General features: G+C 44.3%; 1 protein-coding gene across 1 annotated transcript; it reads left to right on the forward strand.

Moving 5' to 3' along the window:
* Positions 1-1,220: 1,220 nt before the first annotated feature.
* On the forward strand, positions 1,221-18,866 carry LOC310675219 (cysteine-rich venom protein helothermine-like). The gene is made up of 8 exons (XM_083435482.1): positions 1,221-1,330; positions 5,547-5,608; positions 8,564-8,683; positions 9,675-9,762; positions 13,743-13,891; positions 14,666-14,760; positions 18,054-18,142; positions 18,459-18,866. Exons 2-8 carry the CDS (start codon positions 5,549-5,551, stop codon positions 18,581-18,583), a joined length of 726 nt encoding a protein of 241 aa, XP_083291608.1. The 5' UTR covers positions 1,221-1,330; positions 5,547-5,548; the 3' UTR covers positions 18,584-18,866.
* The last annotated feature ends 297 nt before the right edge of the window (positions 18,867-19,163 follow it).

Consider the following 19,163-nt stretch of genomic DNA (forward strand, 5'->3'; position numbering starts at 1 on the left):
CAAGCTGGAGGAAGCCACGTATAAGTGTCAGGCGGCAGTGGATCCAATCCCCACAGCAGGTCGCCAGGAATGGATAAGACAAGGAAAAGTTCTTACCAACTGCTTTTCATTCAATATTCACAGAGAGAGGCTTGGAAATGCAGCCTCATGGAATAGTGGCGTTGCCCTGAGTCTCCACCCCCTCCCTCTCTTACATTATGCGTCATCCCTACATGTGCTGAGATGTGTCCTCTCTGCTCTCCTACTTTCAAGGCTCACTGGGTTCTGGGAGGGGGGTCTGGAATGCTTTCTAAAGTCACTGTGCCATCAGCTGTCTTGTGCTTCTTCCTCCTCCTCTCCCATTATTTCCCAGCTTTCCCTCTCATCTGCCTCTGAGCTGTGATCCCCCTTAAATCCAAAACTGTCTTCCTCTTCTCTGGAAGGGTCAAGCTGGGTAGGCGGTCTCCACCAATCCTCCTCTTCCCAGTCCCTGACAATAAGCCTTGTTTACACAGTACAATCCCCTTTGTTTGCACAGTCGTTATTGTACCAAGTCACGTTTGCGCTGGTAATTATACCATAACAGACAGAACAAAATAGTTCTACAAGTTTTTCTCAGTCCATTATGTTTGAAAGGTAACAGTAATGTATGCTTTCATAAATGACGTTCCCATCAAACCAGGTTTGACGGCAGCAAAATGGGCATAAGCCAAACAGAGAACTATTTTATATTCTCCTTGGAAAACGAACTTAGCCATCAGTATCCTATTCCTCATGCAGTATTCATTATGTGAAGAATTCCTTATATTTTCAACACAAAAAGTGCACTCTGATTTAGCTGAAAATTAATAATCAATGTTAAGTTTTAAAAAATGGATTAGTTTGATATTGTTGGTAACCCAGCCTCTAGTAAAAATGTGTTTGGTTTGGGGGTGACTTTTAGTCCAGTTCAGCCACTCGTTATGGAAAGCTCCTGATTTATTTTCCTTTTTGTCTTTTGCAGAGGAAAATCAAGTTGTTCCTCATCTAGCACAATTGTAGGGTTGTAACAGCAGTAACATTTTCACAGCCAGTAAAATATCAGGAAATAAAAGCTATTACAAAAACAAATATTGCAAGAAGACAGTGACACAATTCTCACATCCTACTTCACACAGCCGTTTCTGTGACTCACATTGCAAAGCAGGAAGCAACAGAGATGGGGGGGGGGAGAATATATATATATATATATATATATATATATATATATATATATATATATTCACTGAAGCAAGAAAATCCACTCATTTTCAAAGGAAGGAAACTGCCTAAAGGTACAACGAATTCTTCTGAACTCCCTAGAAATATAAAGGTAAGTTATATTGGGGATATCACCAAAGTTACATTGCTGTGGTGCATATCGCTTAGCTCAGACAGTGTTCTATAATTATTATTATGTTTTTAAACTTCTGTTTTTCCTAGAAGCTCCAGGTAGCGCAGAGCCATGGTGGGGGGCAGGGAAGGGGGGTTTGGCCCTGGGTGCACATTTTTGAGGAGGCACAATCATGCTCCCCCACAATGCTATGGATATTGATGGTAAAACCACTGGACTAAGGGACGGGACTTGTTTTGCAAATGAAAGAAGTATGGATTCTGAATCATTTTGCACAGCAATATTCTGATGTAAGAGTTGTGTATGGCTGAGACAATGGACTCTGTGGCTTGCACTGAGATTGCAGCAGCAGCATCCTGCGTTTGTCTAGAAGTCAAGTCTGTCATGCTGTGGTGCCTCTCACTTAAAAATAAAAATAGTAGCCAAATATATGTGGTTGCACAGGTATAGCTTGTGCTCTACTGGCCTTAAAGATGCCTTGGAGGTGCTTGCCCCCTAGACTAATTTTGCCTTCTAGACTAATTTTCACTAAGTTCCATGCTGTTCTATAGTATTGTCACCACTGGATTTGGTGGCTCTGCAGCAATGCAGACAAGAGCAAAGATTTAAAGTGGACAATGGCCTGATTCACACATACAGTAAGCCAGGGTAGGTCATTTATTATTATTATTATTATTGTTATTATTATTATTATTATTATTATTCCTACCACTTTTCATCTGACGACACAGGGAAGTTTATAATATAACACAAAAATGCATACCATAGTAACAAAAACAGTACCTACCTGTATAAAGGTAAAGGGACCCCTGACCATTAGGTCCAGTCCTGACCGAATCTGGGGTTGCGGCGCTCATCTCGCTTTATTGGCCGAGGGAGCCAGCATACAGCTTCCAGGTCATGTGGCCAGCATGACTAAGCTGCATAGAAACACCGTTTACCTTCCCGCAGGAGCGGTACCTATTTATCTACTTGCATTTTGACGTGCTTTCGAACTGCTAGGTTGGCAGGAGCAGGGACCGAGCAACGGGAGCTCACCCCGTTGTGGGGATTCGAACTGCCGACCTTCTGATTGGCAAGTCCTAGGCTCTGTGGTTTAACCCACAGCACCACCTGCGTCCCTCCTACCTGTATACACACAGTTTAAATAGTCATAGATTTAATTAGCCAAAGGCCTGAGCAAATATGAATGTATTTGCCTGGTGCCTAAAGATATGTAACAAAGGCACCTGGTGCGCCTCCCTGAGGAGAGCATGCCACATTGATGTGCTGGTTCCCAAAGAGGTGCTTGCACCCATTTTGGGGCCTTTTTAATTTGATACAGGACAGCTGCTAAGCCAAGGTTTAACCCAGAATTGTGGTTAAGATCACTCTTTATCCATGAGGATGGACTGATATGATTATTTAACTTTTTTCCTCCTTTTAAAAAATGTATCTACTCCTTACAAGCTTCTGGATAGATCAGAAATATTTTTCAGTGATAAAAAAGTGGCCCTGTGCATTGGCACTGGAGAAAAACCTCTCAATCTACTGTTTTAATGTGCTAGCAAGGATGTTTTCTTCATAAATACCACGACAACTTGTTAACTTGGAGACCCAAAAATAACACAAGTCCTGGTGAATGATCCTGTTCTCAATTTCTTGTTATTGACATTTTGTATCTCTTTCAAAATATTTCCAAAGTGTTCAGAGCCTCAACAGTAGACGACACATTTTAAAAATAAAAAAGAACTAAAGGCCACTGTCACTCATTGCTATTATAACCCTTCTTTTTCAAAGAGCTCTCCATCAGCAGCTGCAAAGGAGAGCAAGTTCGGTTAATGAAAAATGTCACTAGCGGAACAAATAACTAGCATTAACCATTCGGAAGTATAGGTTCTCTGATCATTGCAGAGGACTCATGATGACACAGCAAACTCAGAACAATACTCAGATTCCTGCTTACCTATAGTACTTAGTTACAGTTCCCAGCTCACAAGGAAACAAAGTTCTGGTGCACTATTAGGAGAGGCCGGAGTGGTAGAGGGTAGTCATGGATCACTGCTCTGTGGCAGCCTTTTTTTCTTACCTGCAGATGGGGGGTAGGGGGAGGGAGAGAGCGATAAGACATCAGAAGATTTGAATTACTGTGATATGCTGCTTCCTGATCTCTCAATCTCTCTCTGTGTGTGTGTGTGTGTGTGTGTGTGTGTGTGTGTGTGTGTGTGTCTGTCTGTCTGTCTTTCTGTCTCAAGTAGCTGGCTTCTACATTAAGGATTTATTATGTATACTGTTATAGGATTGGGCTTGTGGTGGTTTAGATTATATCCTTGGATCGCAGCCAGCAGTGGTAGCAACAGTAGGGTGGTGAAAGATGACCCGAGTTCTTCTTGGGAAATGTTGGAGCCAAGCCTGTGATTTTTTTGAATCTAGTAGAGGGAATCTGCTGAGCTGCTTGAACCTGCCTCTTTTGATACGATAATGGGGCTGGTAGACATCCATTTACTTGTTAGACGTGTTGGCGCAGAAAGTGTTGCCAGACAGACAACTGAGATGCTTCCAGGAGGACTGGGGACTGGGCCTTCTCCTGGCTGGCTGTTATGTCATCCTAAGAAGCAAGGGATAGTCTAAGTATAAGCCAAGAGGTGAAAGGACTTAGAAAGGCTCCCCTTGTTCTCGGCTGAATTCAAAATTATGGTTTTGGATACTCACCCACCCAGAAACTAACGAGGAGGCAAGATCTGTTACAGTGCAAATGCTATTAGTCACTTCATCCTATGCTTGGATTGTATATATGTGTAAAAAAGCCCACATATCCTAAAGATATCACAGTCTCCACTGACCCAAACTGTCCTGTTTTTACTGGGACTTACAGAATCACAGAAGCTGCCCCAGGTTCTGATTCCATCCCAGGATGTCCTGTGATTTCAGCCAAGGGGGTTCCGCACCTTTGCCTGCTAGCCAGCTGCTGCCGCCCACCACACACACACACACACAAAGAGGGCTGCAGCATTCTGAAGTACAAGGCCACTTCTGGACATTCGTCACAGCGGCCCTCCGTGTGTGTGTGTGTGTGTGTGTGTGGCATTGGGCAGGCGACCGCAGCGGGCAGGTGAGTGGCGATGTGCAGTGGCACGCAGTGGCAGGAAGGGGGGGGGTATGGTGTGAGCTGGCCAGCGGTGGTAGCAACAGTGGGATAGTGAAGGATGACTCGATTTCTTCTTGAGAAATGTTGGAGCATATGCTGACCTTCATTCCAAGGAAACTAAACCCTGCATAAGTAATGGCATCCCAGGAATCTCTTGCCACTCAGAGATTACCATGTAGCAACAGGTAATTTCCCAAAATTTCACATGGAAACATAGCACAAGGGTTCTCTCACATGGATCATGATAACTCTCAGCCAGGCACTGTCTTTGTAACTCTAAGGGCTTATCTACACTTCCTCTTGTTCTGCTACTTTTCCCCAGGGAAAACCACTCTTTAGCATACAATCAGAGCAAATAGAAGCCAGGTTTCTCACAAACTGCTGTTTGTTCCAATTTGGAGCTAAAGAGCAGGTTTCCCCTGAGAATGGAGCAGGGCATGGGGGAAACTACTCAGATTTGTGCCTAGAAATTGTGGGTCAAGTGGAAAACCACTTGGACCTGTGCTTTCTAGACATGGGACAGGTAGAAGTGTGGACAAAGCCTTAGACACATGGTAACCAAGACTGCCATCCTTAGTTTGAGGACACATGGTTAGGATTGTGCTGCACCACGGTCAAATACTTTCTCTTAATACTAAATTTCAAAACAATAAATTTTGACTTACTGAAGAGGCCTCAAATCGCTTTAATGATCCCTGAAGGAAATCTCTACTCTAGCTAAACTGCCCAGTGTGCTGCTGTAGCCATGAGTTTTCTAAATCAGGCATGGGTTGGAGCAGATGATCTTTATGCCCCTTCCAACCTGATGATTCTGTTATTCCTGGGGAAAAGAGGGACCTGCCAGATCTTTGAAATTTACTCAATGAGTAAAGCAGGCTCCCTGTTTCAGAAGATCAACCAACTTACAAAGGCTTATGAAAATGGCAAGCAGGGGCAGAGAGCTAGCATGCTCAGCCCTAAGGGGCCTCCTCACGTAATTTCAAATTACACAGGTAAGGTGGATGTTTTAGTGGCATAGATATATTGCAGTTAAAATGACAAATGTGTCCTGGTTTCTTCGCTTTTCAGCCATGATCCTGCTCATTTTGTGTGCATGCCTGGCTGCAGCTCTGCATCAATCTGCTGCACAGGTAGGAGCTTGGTTTATTTGTAGAATGTGGGGTGTTCATAAAAGGCAAACTGGTTCCTGATGCTTTTGCTAAGTCCACCTATACTAATCAAATCCAAGGAGATCTTGCCAGAGAGTGGGAAAGCACTTTCACACCCACCCTTCAAGGTTCTTTGAGGTCTGTGCCGGCCAAGCTTGATATGAGCGTGTCTGTGCAAAATAGCCCAAAGCTGCCAGGCAGGTGCCCAACGTGCTCCCATTTCCTCCCTCCATATTTTTTGCTACCTAGAGAGCAAAATCCTGCCCCAACCAGGCTCAAGGTGCTTTCCTGCTGGTGACTGCAGATAGATCCCATCTGCCTTTGCTATGCCAGCAGACAAGAAGTTAGATGAGCTTCTTTCAGAAAAGACTTTTAGAGAACTGATTTCACAGCTCATACCCCTCTGGTGAGTCACATCCAGAGGACAGAGCACCTACAAATGGCCAAAGGAATTTGAAACTAAATTATTCTCATTTATTACATCCAGATTATAGGTTTGTAATTTTCTGTTTTTAACTCTTCAGTTTTTGTAGTTTTTTTAAAAATTATTTCTGCTGTATTTTTGTTGTTCCCTGCTGCTGTTTTAGTATTAACTTATAAATGACTTTCTATTATTCTCCAAAGAAATACACAAAATGTTCAAAAAGGAGGCAAAAGGATTATAAGAGAGTTCACAGGGAATAATATTATTACAGTAATACACGATAAATAAGCTACTTTACAAATTAAACCTACTATGAACACTTTAGATTTATTATAACACTGCTATTGTCTTACAAAAACCAAATAAAAGCATGAAAGTGATTCCTGTCCTTGAGATCCTTAACATTTATTTGATGAATTTAACTGATAAATTTTAATCACAGGGTCTCAATTGCTTTGCATATATTTATACACCTTGATTTTCTCCCCATCGTCGTTGTCAATTTTATTATTCCTAACGGTTCCCATAATTTTCTGATCAATTCTATTTTAGCTGGTTTTCTATTGTCTTTCTTTTTAGCAAATAATATCCATTCAAAGGATATATACAAGACTTGTGTCTAGTGCTTTTTAGATACCCAATACTTTACAAAGTTCAGTAGATGCATGAATGGGTTAATAATTACGGTAAGCCCACAATCTAAGCAGGGGTTACGTTCCAGGGCTCATGCCTAAAGCCAAAATCATGTAGAGTCAAAGCACATTGGGTTCAAAGGTGGGTGGGATTGCCAAAGTCATTTTTTCCTGGAACCCTGCCCCCTTTCCACCTCTATCTATCTATCATCTATCATCTATCTATCTATCTATATATCTATCTATCATCTATCTATCTATCATCTATCTATCTATCTATCTATCTATCATATATCTATCGCCACAAGTTTAAATCTGTATGCACACAAGTTGCAATATTACTGTATTGCAGATATTAATATTGTGCAGCATGAAGCAATTGGATGCATATAAACTGAGTCCTTTTGGAACAAAAATTGTCCAGACTCATAAGTATTATTCAAAGTTTTACTAACCAGAACTTCTTCAAAAACAGGTACGAAAACATCCATGTTTTTCATCCAGAAAGTTTTATAAAACATATGCATATTCAAGCATAGGTTCTTCTTCTTAAATATATAACTTAATTGCAATCAGTGCTGAAATCAAGGCTCTGTTTTTCCCATGGCCTGCACTCACCTGCAGCTTCTTGAGACGCTTCATCATCACATCCTTCCCTGGCTGTGCCTGGGAGCAAATGGCCAAGCCAGCTCCCTTTCAAAATGGTGACTTCGCAATGGAATACCTTAATCACATGATCAAGGAGAGTTAAACACTCACACAAACCCTAGCAGAGAACAACAACTCAGCTAGAGCTCAGAGAGAGCTTCCTTCTAGCTTAGTAGAATTTTCCAGCATTAAACCCTTTGTGACATACATACAAACATCCTCCACTCCAATGTGCAATTAAATAATTATACTTAACATACTGTACTCCAGTTTGGATGACTCCGTTGATAACCGCAATTACCATACACCAACCACTTTCTGCCTCAGGACAGCAACCCCTCATGTGATAATAGTCATTTTTCTTTTCTTTGAAGAAGCAACAATGCACCCCCTCCCATTTACCCAATATTTTACTTCTCCACAAAGTTTCTTTCTTAAATAAAAAGTCCCATACTTCATCTGTGGTTACAGTCTGCATGTTTTTCTTCTCTTTTTCTCTATAATGGAGTTTTCCTTGATAATTCTCTTGTAACATTATTCTTGTTCTTCCCTACTGTAAAAATTACATGCTATTTTTAACTGTTAATTTATAAGTTTATATTTAATAAATTTGGGTCATTGGTTCAAATATGTTTTTCCAAATGTAAACCATTCTGGGCTGAGTTTATTTTCATGTGACCTATCAACTAAAAAAGATTTATTTACTGGGAACCCTTATCTGCATCCCTGTGTTAGCTTGTCGATAAGGACGCCGTCTCAATTTCATTTCTTTCTGTTTCACTTTATGTATATAGTGTACATGAATCACATTTTAAAAGTTGCTCCATAAATATGAACACACACACACCCCACAAAAAAAACCCCCATAATGGCTCATTATTGGAGCAGGGCATTATGCCTTGAGTACTTTTTCCTCCCTTCTCTTGCACGCCTTGGTGTAAGATTTCTGGAGTTTACTAAACCATTGTTTCCCATTATGCCTCAACCAGAAAAGTGTGGCTTAAGTTGTAAGTGTGGTTAGGCTATGGTTTGCAAACCAGCATTTGGTTGATGCTAAATTCACAGTTTCCTAGTTCTGATGTAATGGGAAACTGTGGTTTAGCAAAGCCAGAAAAGGGGAGTGAGAGAAAGGTAGAGGAGGCAGAACAGGAGGGAACGCACAGACACAGGCCATGGTTTATCAGTCTGAGATGGTTGCATCTGAACCCTTGGCCACTGTCTCTTTGGTTGCAGGTCTCTGACCATTTCGCTAGTTTGAGCACCATCAATGAAGACCAGAAAAAGGAGATTGTGGACATACACAATAAGCTACGGAGAGAAGTCCAACCACCTGCTAGCAACATGGTGAAGATGGTAAGGCACATTTTGAAAACCCAACAGAAATGTATGAAGGAACAATACTGTCATTTTTAAAATTAATTGTTGGGGGGGAACCATTTGTTAAGGTAGGGAAATGATGAAACCAGAGCAAAATATAGTGGACAAGATATTGCAACATGGTTTTGTTTTTACCTGTTGCATTTTATCTAGTTAAGTCACTCTGAAATTTTGTTTTTTGTAAAAAGTGGGTAACAAATGTAATTATTATTAACAGAGCTACAACTATCTCCATTAACCGATGATGAGTACATAAATTACTACACAAGTAAATCCAATGTGATGTAAGGATTGGAGTGGCAAACTAGGTCTCAGGAGATGCAGGCTGAAGTACCACTACACCATGAAGCCACGGCTCAGCCTCCTGGCTCTCAGCCTAGTTAACCTTACAGTGTTGTGTGGCTAAAATGTGCTGCCATGAGCTCCTTGGAGGAAAGGCAAGATACACAAACATAATAAATGAATGAATTTGGCAACATTAGCCATTTCTGGTAATGAGTTTCCTATGAAGTGACCTACTTGCAATTGCTCTTTACCCAAATTCCACTCTTAAATGCTTGGTTAGAGAAAAAAATATGTCAAAAACATTGCTAAATAAATCATCCTTTCTTTCTTTCTTTCTTTCTTTCTTTCTTTCTTTCTTTCTTTCTTTGCAAAAATAGACTAAGATCCAAATGCAGTAACGAAAATGCACCTGATTCGACTAGATAAGTAGGCGAAGCATAGAAAGAAATCCTGGGAACATAATGTGCTTCTAAATACCTATAATTTTAAAAAGGTTTGATTTCCACCATTGGCCATGATTTATTGAACCAGGCTTGTGCCAATAGCTCAGAAATGGTCTTTCAGTGTTTAGCTAGAACATCAACATCACCATAGTTACAAAATCCACTGGTAATTGATGCATTTCTGGGCATTACTGTTCTATAAACTTGTAATTCACTAATGTATTTTTATCTGTACATAGGAGTGGAGCGATGATATACAAAAGATTGCACAATGGTGGGCAAACCAATGCACATTAGAACACAGTGCGGCATCTGATAGAACACTAAGTAAGTAAAGAACCCACCTTCCAGCAAATATGAGTTCCAACAGATTATTTAAAGTGGAATTTTGTTAGAAGACATTAAATCTATTTCATGAAGAAGAGAATAACAAATATTTAATGCAATATTTTTCTTTGAAAAAAACTTTTATTTTAATTCAGTCCAATATCAAAAGAAACGCATGAGTGGCACATTTAAAATATGCCAATTGGCTTTTGCAGCTGAATGTTTTATATCTTCCTACCACACTTGAGGCAATATATGCAGGTCTTGGAATCTGCTCCCAAAGTTTGGGGGTTGGGAATGCCTTTTCAGAACTGGAGCCACAGAAGCTGCCCTGTACATACAGACCTGTCCATATTTCTCTTGTGAACCAAGCCAAAGACTGTGCTCCTTGAAATGTCTTGCATATACTCCAATAAGTCTTCCAGCAGCCGTAATCTCTGCCAACTAGAGCAAATGGTATCCAGGTAACAACCTGGGTGCTATAAGTTATACATTTATACATATGAATGCCCAAGTGAGGAACTACAGTGAAATCTTGCAGTGCTGCTGTAGTGGTTCTAGGGGTTGCTCGTGCGTAAATTGGTGCCAACACCTGGCTGGGTTGCCTGAGTGAACCTTTCTTGTCCGGACAGCCACTTGCCCGTGGCTGTCTCAATCGTTGGCAGAATCCATCAGTGGGCGTTTCTTCAACTTCTTCCAGCATAAAAGTTCTTTGACGCCTAGTCGCCGCCTACTTTCTCTCCGCGGAAGCCTTCTGCACAGGGAGGGTGTGGGCATCGGAGGACCCGTGCTCTCCCCGCTGGTCCCCGGCGAGGAGTCTTGGAGCCACCTCGCCGATTCCCCCATCTGCCCCCCTCCTCCACTGGTGCTACACTGATTTCCTTCCCCAGAAGATGTGCTGCTTCTCTCCCTCCCGGGACGCTCTCCGGAATCCCTCTGGAGCCCTCCCTCTCCTTCTGGCTCCGATGGCAGTTCCCTGACAGCTGCCATAACTTGAAAGGGGGTCTGACAGAACAGGGGTGGGGGGAATCTCCAAGGGGGGAAGGGGGGGGAGAACACTTTTCTCCTTCCCACCATCCTGAAAGCTGACCCCATTATCATGTAAAAGTGCTGAAGTGCTAAAGTTTGAGATAGGTGTCAGCCCTGAAGTTGAGCATTTTGTTGGTCTATAGCAGGGAGAACATTCCAAAGAGTATGAAAGGGAACATTTCCCCCTTCCCTGTCCTCTTCTGTCTCCTGAAACCTTGAGTCAGGATCTCAAGAAGGTATCTTTCCTCCTCCTTCCCTTGTCTCTCCCTCTCTGGGCTCGGCCCCACTTCTGCCTGTCCTGTGCCCACAAAGCAGGCCCCCAAGAGGTTTTCTGCTTCCCAAACACAGGTCTGAGTAGTTTTTCATTTGTCCCGCCACTTTCCCTGAGAAAACCCACCACTCTGCAGAAAAATCAATTGTTGTTTGTTCTGATTCAGTGGTAAACAGCAGGTTTTCCCAGGCGGAGGCAGCAAGACAAGGAGAAGTGTGGGCGAGCCCTTATTCTCTCTCCCTCTCAGTCTCTCTGCCAACACCCTCAATGTTCCATGGCCCCATGCTTCCAATCTTCTGTGGGTTCTGCAAGACAGTGATCCCTGGTCCTTGTCAGGCTATTTTGGTTTGTGCCTATTTAGATTTATTTCCATTCAATTTTTACAAGTGAGCATACTTCTGTGTACCCTGTATGCAGAAACCTCTGCCATTTAGAGGTGGATGTATTTCACCGCAAAGCTGATAGGCTGAGAAGACCACCCGGGGTCTGCGCCAGAGGCAACAAATATAAACTCGCAACAAAATGCAATGCATCCCCAATCTGTAACAGGAGTGCTCCAGTCAGGCTGAAACAGAAATCTTGTAACTCTGAGTCCCCATGAACTGTTGTTTTGCAAGCCCCCTCTCACTGTCCTCGGAGCTTGCATACCGGTAACCTCCTCTGGCTCATATCCAGACAGACCAGGGAGATTTTGATAGGCGACATTTTCCCAAGAGTGGGTAAAATGCACAACCCCTCCCTCCTGCTTCCGCAGGAGAAAGAAAATAAGTCAGAAATCTATTTACATGATGTTTATTTCTGACATTACAGCACTAGAGAAAACACGTCCTTTCAGTTCAGTTCTTCCAGCAGGTCTGACAAACTTCCTGAACATGCACACACAGAAGGTTTCAAGTTACACTCTTCACAAAGACTTATCCAGCCTGTGAACGTCCTGGGAAACTCTTCTTTCCCACAGATAGGTGCATCATGTGATGTCAACAATCTGGCTGTCTGCAGCGGTGATGTTTCCATATACTGACATGAACCACTTCCTTAAATGGGGTGGTGGTGTTCGCTTTCCGTATTGATAAGGATGGGAACATGAAAGAATTAGGGGCTGTGTCCTTGCCCCAAATCTCTTTGGCATATTCTTCTCCCTCTTGCTCTCCCATGCCTTCAGCTCAACAATTAAAGAATGGCCTCCTTCAGCTCAACAATTAAACAATGGACTCCTTTAGCATCAGCATGACAAAGACAAACATTCTGGATCTGGATAACACCAGCAGTCCACGTAAACACCATTGGTGACCACATGCTTGCGGTGGTAGATGGTTTTGCCTACTTGGGTTCCACCATAACCAGTAATCTCTCCGGTGACACTAAGCTGGGCAGCCATATTGACAAGGCAGCTATGGCAAAGGCTCGCCTCTCCAAAAGGGTATAGGGGAATGGGGTGCTAATGATCAACACCAAGAAGAACGTCTACCAGGCTTGCATGTTCAGTACACTGCTGCATGGAAGTGAGTTGTGGGCAACTAACACCCGCCAAGAGCGACACCTCAGGGCCTTCCATATGTGCTGTGTCGGAAAGATTTTGGGCATATGTGCTGTGTCAGAAAGATTTGGGGTTGCAAAACCATGTAATGTCAGGGGGGAGACCTCCTGGCCCTTTCAGTACATGAGACTCCATTCACATACAAGAGCAGTTTGATAGTGGAATGGACTCCCTCGGAAGCTGGAGGGCTCTCCATCACTGGAGGTGTTTAAGCAGAGGTTGGGTGGCCATCTGCCGTGGATGTGTTGGTTGAGATTCCTGCATTGCAGGGGGCTGAACTCAGTGATCATTGGGGTCCCTTCCAACTCTACAGTTCTATGATTCTGTGAATCTATTACTATGTTTTACGTTTACTGTCAGAGGCAGCAGGTCTCAGTATAAAGGTAAAGATAAAGGAGTGGTTTCAACAAAAGAAGAATGTTAGGTTTTGTAGTTTTTTGTGAAAAACCAATAAATAAGTTTTGTTAAAAAAAAGAATTAGGGGTAAGGTCATTACAGATTTATAGAAAAGAAACTAAGTCCTAGACCAGGGTTGGCAAAAATATTTAGCCATGGGCCAATCCACTGTCCCTCAGACTTTGTGGCGGGCCAGAGAAGCTGCACCCGGGGGGGCTGGAATTAGAGGTGAGGGGGGCAAGTAGTCCTCCTCCCCACCCCCCAACCCCAGCCGCTGTGCTTACCTACCCAGGGGCCCCTGCCGCTGCTTCTCGTGGGTAGGCAGGGGGAGCTTGTCCGCTCCGCAGGAGCACCAGAGCGGCGGGGGCAGGAAGATGAGCGGCGTGAAAGGGCTGGCTCCAGAGAGGGCCTGCTTAAAATGGCGCTCAGCCAGCTCAGCCCAGTCCCCTTCCTCCTCTAGGCAGGGCGGGAAGAAGCCAGGAGGATGGAGGGAGGAGGCGCTGCCGCGGTGGGGGGGGGATGGAATGGCGCAGGGAAAAAATGGCACAGCCTGAACAAATAGAATCCCCATGCCGATCCACAGATAGTCCGCGGGCTGGATCCTGAAGGCAATTGGGCCTGATCCGGCCCGTGGCCCTTAGTTTGCAGACCCCTGTCCTAGACAGTATAAATGCTACTTTTCCTGAAGCACGTGTAGAGGTAGGCAAGCCTTCAAGTTCTTGTAAATAATTGTTTTACCTCTTGCAGATGGCACATCCTGTGGTGAAAATCTCTTCATGTCAACTTCCCCCAAGAGATGGACTGAAGCCATTCTGAGTTGGTATAATGAAAAAGATGACTTTCTGTATGCTTCTGGAGCAAAGACGAAAGGAGCCGTGATTGGCCATTACACTCAGGTACTATGACACTGGTCAGAGGTTAAAAAGTTTGAACTATTTATTTACAAATTTAACTAGCTGTTTCAAAAGTGTTTGGAAGCGGCAGGCTAGCAAGCAGAGATATCAGTTATTATAGCAGAACAAATATAGCAAAATATGTCAGTTCTCAAAGCCCAAGAAATGTAACTGAGGATACTGTCAAGAAATTTCAGAATCAGTTAAGCCTAAGCTTGAAACTCAATGACAATATCCAAAATGCATTAGCCTTGCTGAATGTTAAAGGAAACGTTCACTACCTGGCTATGTTTGATTCCCTCATAACATCTTCATCCTCGTTGAGGTTTCCAATTATTTTTTAAAAATAAACTATTTCACTATCTTTAATTTCTCAAAGCAGTTCACAAGAGTATTTAAAACAAATCACATGGACCCAAATGCCTTTGCAAGGTAGACAGAGAGGTTTTTACTCCTGAACAGCTCTTTATGGGAAGGAAGTTTGAATACATTGCACAAACTGCCGATTCTATAGGAGAGGTTTGCATGTCTCTTAGACTGATTTGTGATGAATCATCTTTATTCTTTACTAGGGATGTAGGAGGGGAATTCTATTCAGTTTGCATTTAAAGGCAAACCTATTGCACTGTACATGTTAGGGGAAGGTGGGATCTGTGCAATAGAATTGCAGCACGGAGATAGGATGTGAAGGGCTCATTTCAATACTCCTTAAGGTTGTCATGGTGTGCACTCAGATTTACGGTGTGATCACATTCATATTCATTTGTGTATCTGCAGGTGGTTTGGTATATTTCGCATCTAATCGGATGTGCTATTGCCTTCTGCCCAGACCAAGAATACCAGTACTACTATGTGTGCCAGTACAGCCCTGCGTATGTATTAACAGAAGAATGTGCTGCCTCTTGCAATGCTGTTTTTATCTTGGGACATAAGCATTTAAGTTTAGGGTTAGCAGCCATCCTGTATTCTGTACCATTGACCAATAACATTGTACTTTTTTGAGAAATCCTCACAGGGGACTGGAAAACCAGATTCAGCCGGACTCCACCCTGCTGCTTCCAGTTTCCTCCAAGCTCTATACCAGGGGTCAGCAAAAAAAATTAGTCGCGGGCCGGTCCACTGTCCCTCAGACCTTGTGGTGGGCCAGAAAAGCAGAACAGTGGGGAAGCTGGAAGAAGAGGCGAGGGGGGCAAGTAGTCCTCCTCCCCACCCCACCCCCAGCCACAGCCACTGCGCTTACCTTCCCTGGGGCTGCCACCACCACCACCGCTGCTGCTTCTTCTCGTGGGTAGGAAGATGAGCACATCCGCTCCACTCTCTGGCCCACAGGAGCAACAGGGCTAGGGCGGCGGAGGGAAGATGAGCGGCGCAAAAGGGCTGGCTCCAGAGAGGGGCTGCTGAAAATGGTGCTCAGCCAGCTCAGCCCAGCCCCCTTCCTCCTCTAGGCAGGGCAGGGAGAAGCCAGGAGGAGGGAGGGAGGGAGGAGGCGCCACCGCGGTGTGTGTGAGAGAGAGGGAGGGAATGGGATGGTGCAGGGGAAGAAATGGCGCAGCCTGAAGGCCGTGGGGCCTGATCTGGCCCGTGGACCTTCGTTTGCTGACCCCTGTTCTATACCTATTCCCCGTCAGAGTCTGCTTCATGCCATTTATATGTTCTGTCAGTACTGAGAGCTACAGTAAGGATCCTTTTCTGGTGCATATGGGAATGAGTTTCCCTTCTCTGCCTTCTCTCTTGGCAGCAGCCACCTGGGATTTTCTTCTGCATAATGTGCCTGGATGTGTTCAGTATAATGTGTTCTGCATAATGTGGTCCCCTGTGCCTGGAGGTGGCATGTGAATGACACAACTCCATGAGGGCAGCCTACTGCAGGGGTCAATCCTACACAGTTGGCAGATTTCAATCTTGACCTCCAAAGCGCAAACAAAACATATTATATGCTCGAAGTACTATTGCTGTGTAGTTCCTTTCAGTAATTGCTTTCCTTTCTTTTCAAGGCAGCCTGCAGCATCTTGCTCCATTGTGGTGGTTTCCTCTACTACAGGAGGATAGGAAAATTGTTAAGCAAAACAAATCTATTTAGTTGGGTGCAGCACATAACCTGCCACTAGTTTTGTTTACCTATTCATATTGGTGCTTCCCTACTTGCGGCCTTCCTCATATGTCACTAGGGACTCAGCTACCTTAGTAAAGAAACAAGGAACTGAATGTGTTTTAAACATGCAACACCAGATGGCGCCAGAGAGCAGTAATTGTTTAAAACTACATTTCTCATAGGAATTTTTTCTTTTGTTAAAATGATCTAATTTCTGACTAATTTATAGCGTTCCCCCCCTGTGTTTAAATCTACCCTATGTCTCATATTCATTGCTGAATATATCTTACACAATAAACAGGTAAAAGTATTGTCTCATGGCAGTTCACTTGGCTGCCAGAAGGTGGCACTGTGGACTGCAGGGTGATGGCGGACTGAGCTCCCAGAGCTATGGGGCCGTTGCAGCCGTGTTGCAGGGTGAGGAAGGGGGCGTTGTAACCCTTTTCTCGAATCGCAGTTATGCAGAGGCTGAATATGATTCCACAACAGCAACAGCAATGGATCGGCATATCCTCAAAAAAACACTTCACAAACAGCCCTGAGACTTGACCTCTCATTAAGAAAAGAAGTTTGGGGCTTCAACCTTAGCTTAGATTAAGCCCTGATCTTCAGTGCCTGCCAGTTAAACTTTGGGTAGCAAAGCCCTCTGCTGGGAGCTGGAGTGATCTGGCCGAGGTCATTGGATGGTTACTGGAACAGTTAAATAAAATCTGTGAATTCTTTTTGCCCAAAGTAGCTAATATGGTTTGGTTTCTTCACCCCATAACTTCCAAGGCACAAAATGTTCTGTTCTGTTCTGTATTGCTTTGTTTGAGTGTTGTTGATTTTTCTGATCAAACCTGGCCATGACCCACCCCCAACAGTGTTTGTTATGACCCCTGTATGCATCCCTGATCCGGACAGACAGTTGGAGGCTGCAGTGGCATCCAGTGTGGAGATGACTCTGGCTCGGGGTTCAGGGCAGTCTAACTATGGAAGATGGGGAGACAGCTGCTGCAGATGGACAAGAACACCCAGAGGAACAGCCCAGGTTACTAGGGCCTATAGGGCCAGAGACCCTCACAGGCCCCTTCCACCAGGGGCATAGCATGGTGGGGCCAGGGAGGCCGTGGCCCCAGGCACACAATTTTGAGGGGGTGCAAACTAGGTGCCCCCCCAAAGACCCCCATCCTGCCCTGCCTGCTGCCAGGGGTCTCTGGGCCTAGCCTCAATGCTGTGTCCCTGGCCCCCTCACTAAATGGCTGCCCAGCCAGGGCTCACTTGCTCCTTGCCTAATGAGCAGGCTCGGACAGAGGGATGCAGGCAAGGGACAACCCCAGCATGGACCAGCCCAGGGCTTCTCTCCGCGGGCATCAGGGAGAATCAGCCCCCCAGGGTTGTGTCAGCCAGCTGGGCTCCCCCTGCACAGGGGGGAAGCAGCACAGCACACCCCGCTTGGCTCCAGGGGTGAGGGCCAGGTTGGCGTGGCAGACTCTATTCATCCTCAGCGCCCTGTCTCTGCCTGGCATGCATGTGCAGGCACCCCAGGCATCGCCAAACAACACGATGCCGCTGCGTGCCAGAAGCAAACCAGAGGTGAGGTTAAGGAATGAAGGAAGAGTGCCAGTCGCCAGGGGGTTGTCCCTTTAAGGCTCTGAAGCAGCTCTGGAGCCTGAAGGAAGCACCTGAATAGAAGGCCTCAATCTGCCCCCAGCCTTTGTGGGAGCAAGTTACTCGCTTGGTGCCTAGATGAATGATAGAGGGGTGTGTGAATGTGTGTTGAAAGTAGGCTTTACGTTAATGGTACTGGCCCTAACCAACACTGGAATGTGGCCCCTGGAAAGCTCTCCCGAATGCAGTGTGGCCCTTGGGCTGGAAAAGATCCCACAGCCCTGATGCAGTGGCCAACATCTGTTTCTGGAGTGGTCATCAACCCCTCTAGCCAGCTGTTCTCTTCTATAGCCCACACAGACCCTTCCCCTCCTAACATATTTGTGGTGTGGAAGATTGAGCAACTGGTGCCATTTAAGAAGGCCATCTCTCAAGACAGAGAAAAAAAAGATATAAATTGCTGGTTTTCATTTATCATTCCAGAGGAAACATCGAAAGCAAGATTGCCACCCCCTACGAAGCAGGAGAACCCTGTGGGCGCTGCCCAAATGATTGTGACAATGGATTGTGCAGTAAGTTTGAGAATGTTAAACTATTATGAGGCAAAAAGATACTGGCAAACTCTGAGTGCCCTTAAAGAAGTTTGTGAAATTATCCAACTAATCCTTGTACATGAAAACCATAACCCTTCTCTTAAAAACAAATATTCAACACCAGCTGGGCCCCAGAGTTTGCTATGGTGGAAAACAGAATGCTGAACCTTTAGTCTGATCCAGCAGGAGGCTCTCCGAGAGAGTCATTTTTGTTTTGTTTAAATTTTCTCCGGTTTGTAACACTCTCTCTCTCTCTCTCTCTCTCTCTCTCTCTCTCTCTCTCTCTCATTTTTAGCCAATCCATGCACAAAAACAAATCGTTATACCAACTGCGCGAGCTTAAAGGATCAAGTGGGATGTGATCATCCTATAATGGAAAAGTGTGAGGCTTCTTGCAAATGTCCCACACAAATAATATAAGGCTCCTGAATTTCTTACTTATACCAGCCATCTCTTTGTATTAATATAACAATACGCTTTGCTAAATTAGACTATTGTTCATTTTTGATTATCACTGATCCATAGACTACTACAGGACAAAACCATTTTATATGTAAATGGTTTCTAATAATTTTTTTACATGTAATTGTAATTGTGATTGTTTATAGTTAGTACAAAAATGAATTTAACATTAGAATTTTCCTCTCTGTCTGATCTGCAGTCAAACTAATAAAGCTTTTGAGTCTGAGAAAGCAAAAGAAAATGTTTTGATTTCCTTGTGACTACGGAATGTAGCAAATTGCAGTTTGACCATTTGTGCTCAGGATGTGGACAGCAACAATCCCACAAAGAAAGAGAAATGGCCAGAACTTTTCTGGTTACAACTAAGCCACTTTGACCTAGCAGAGGGTGCAAGGATCCAAATATCGGGCAGCCCGGCTCTGGGCAGAAGGACGCAGCCAATCTGCAGGCTGGGAAAGGTTAGTGGAAGGTCAGAGAACTTTGAGTTCATGAGCCACTATTGCCATCCTGCAGGTCACAGGCATTCCAGGGTCAAAGC

The sequence above is a fragment of the Podarcis tiliguerta genome (genome assembly GCF_965153285.1).
Source record: "Podarcis tiliguerta genome assembly, chromosome: 3".
In the NCBI taxonomy this organism is placed as follows: Eukaryota; Metazoa; Chordata; class Lepidosauria; order Squamata; family Lacertidae; genus Podarcis; species Podarcis tiliguerta.

Coding starts and splice junctions, on each gene's coding strand:
- LOC310675219 (XM_083435482.1), top strand. CDS start 5,549: ATGATCCTGCTCATTTTGTGTGCATGCCTGGCTGCAGCTCTGCATCAA. Junction 8,684..9,674: donor CTAGCAACATGGTGAAGATG/GTAAGGCACATT, acceptor ATCTGTACATAG/GAGTGGAGCGATGATATACA. Junction 14,761..18,053: donor GTGTGCCAGTACAGCCCTGC/GTATGTATTAAC, acceptor TTATCATTCCAG/AGGAAACATCGAAAGCAAGA.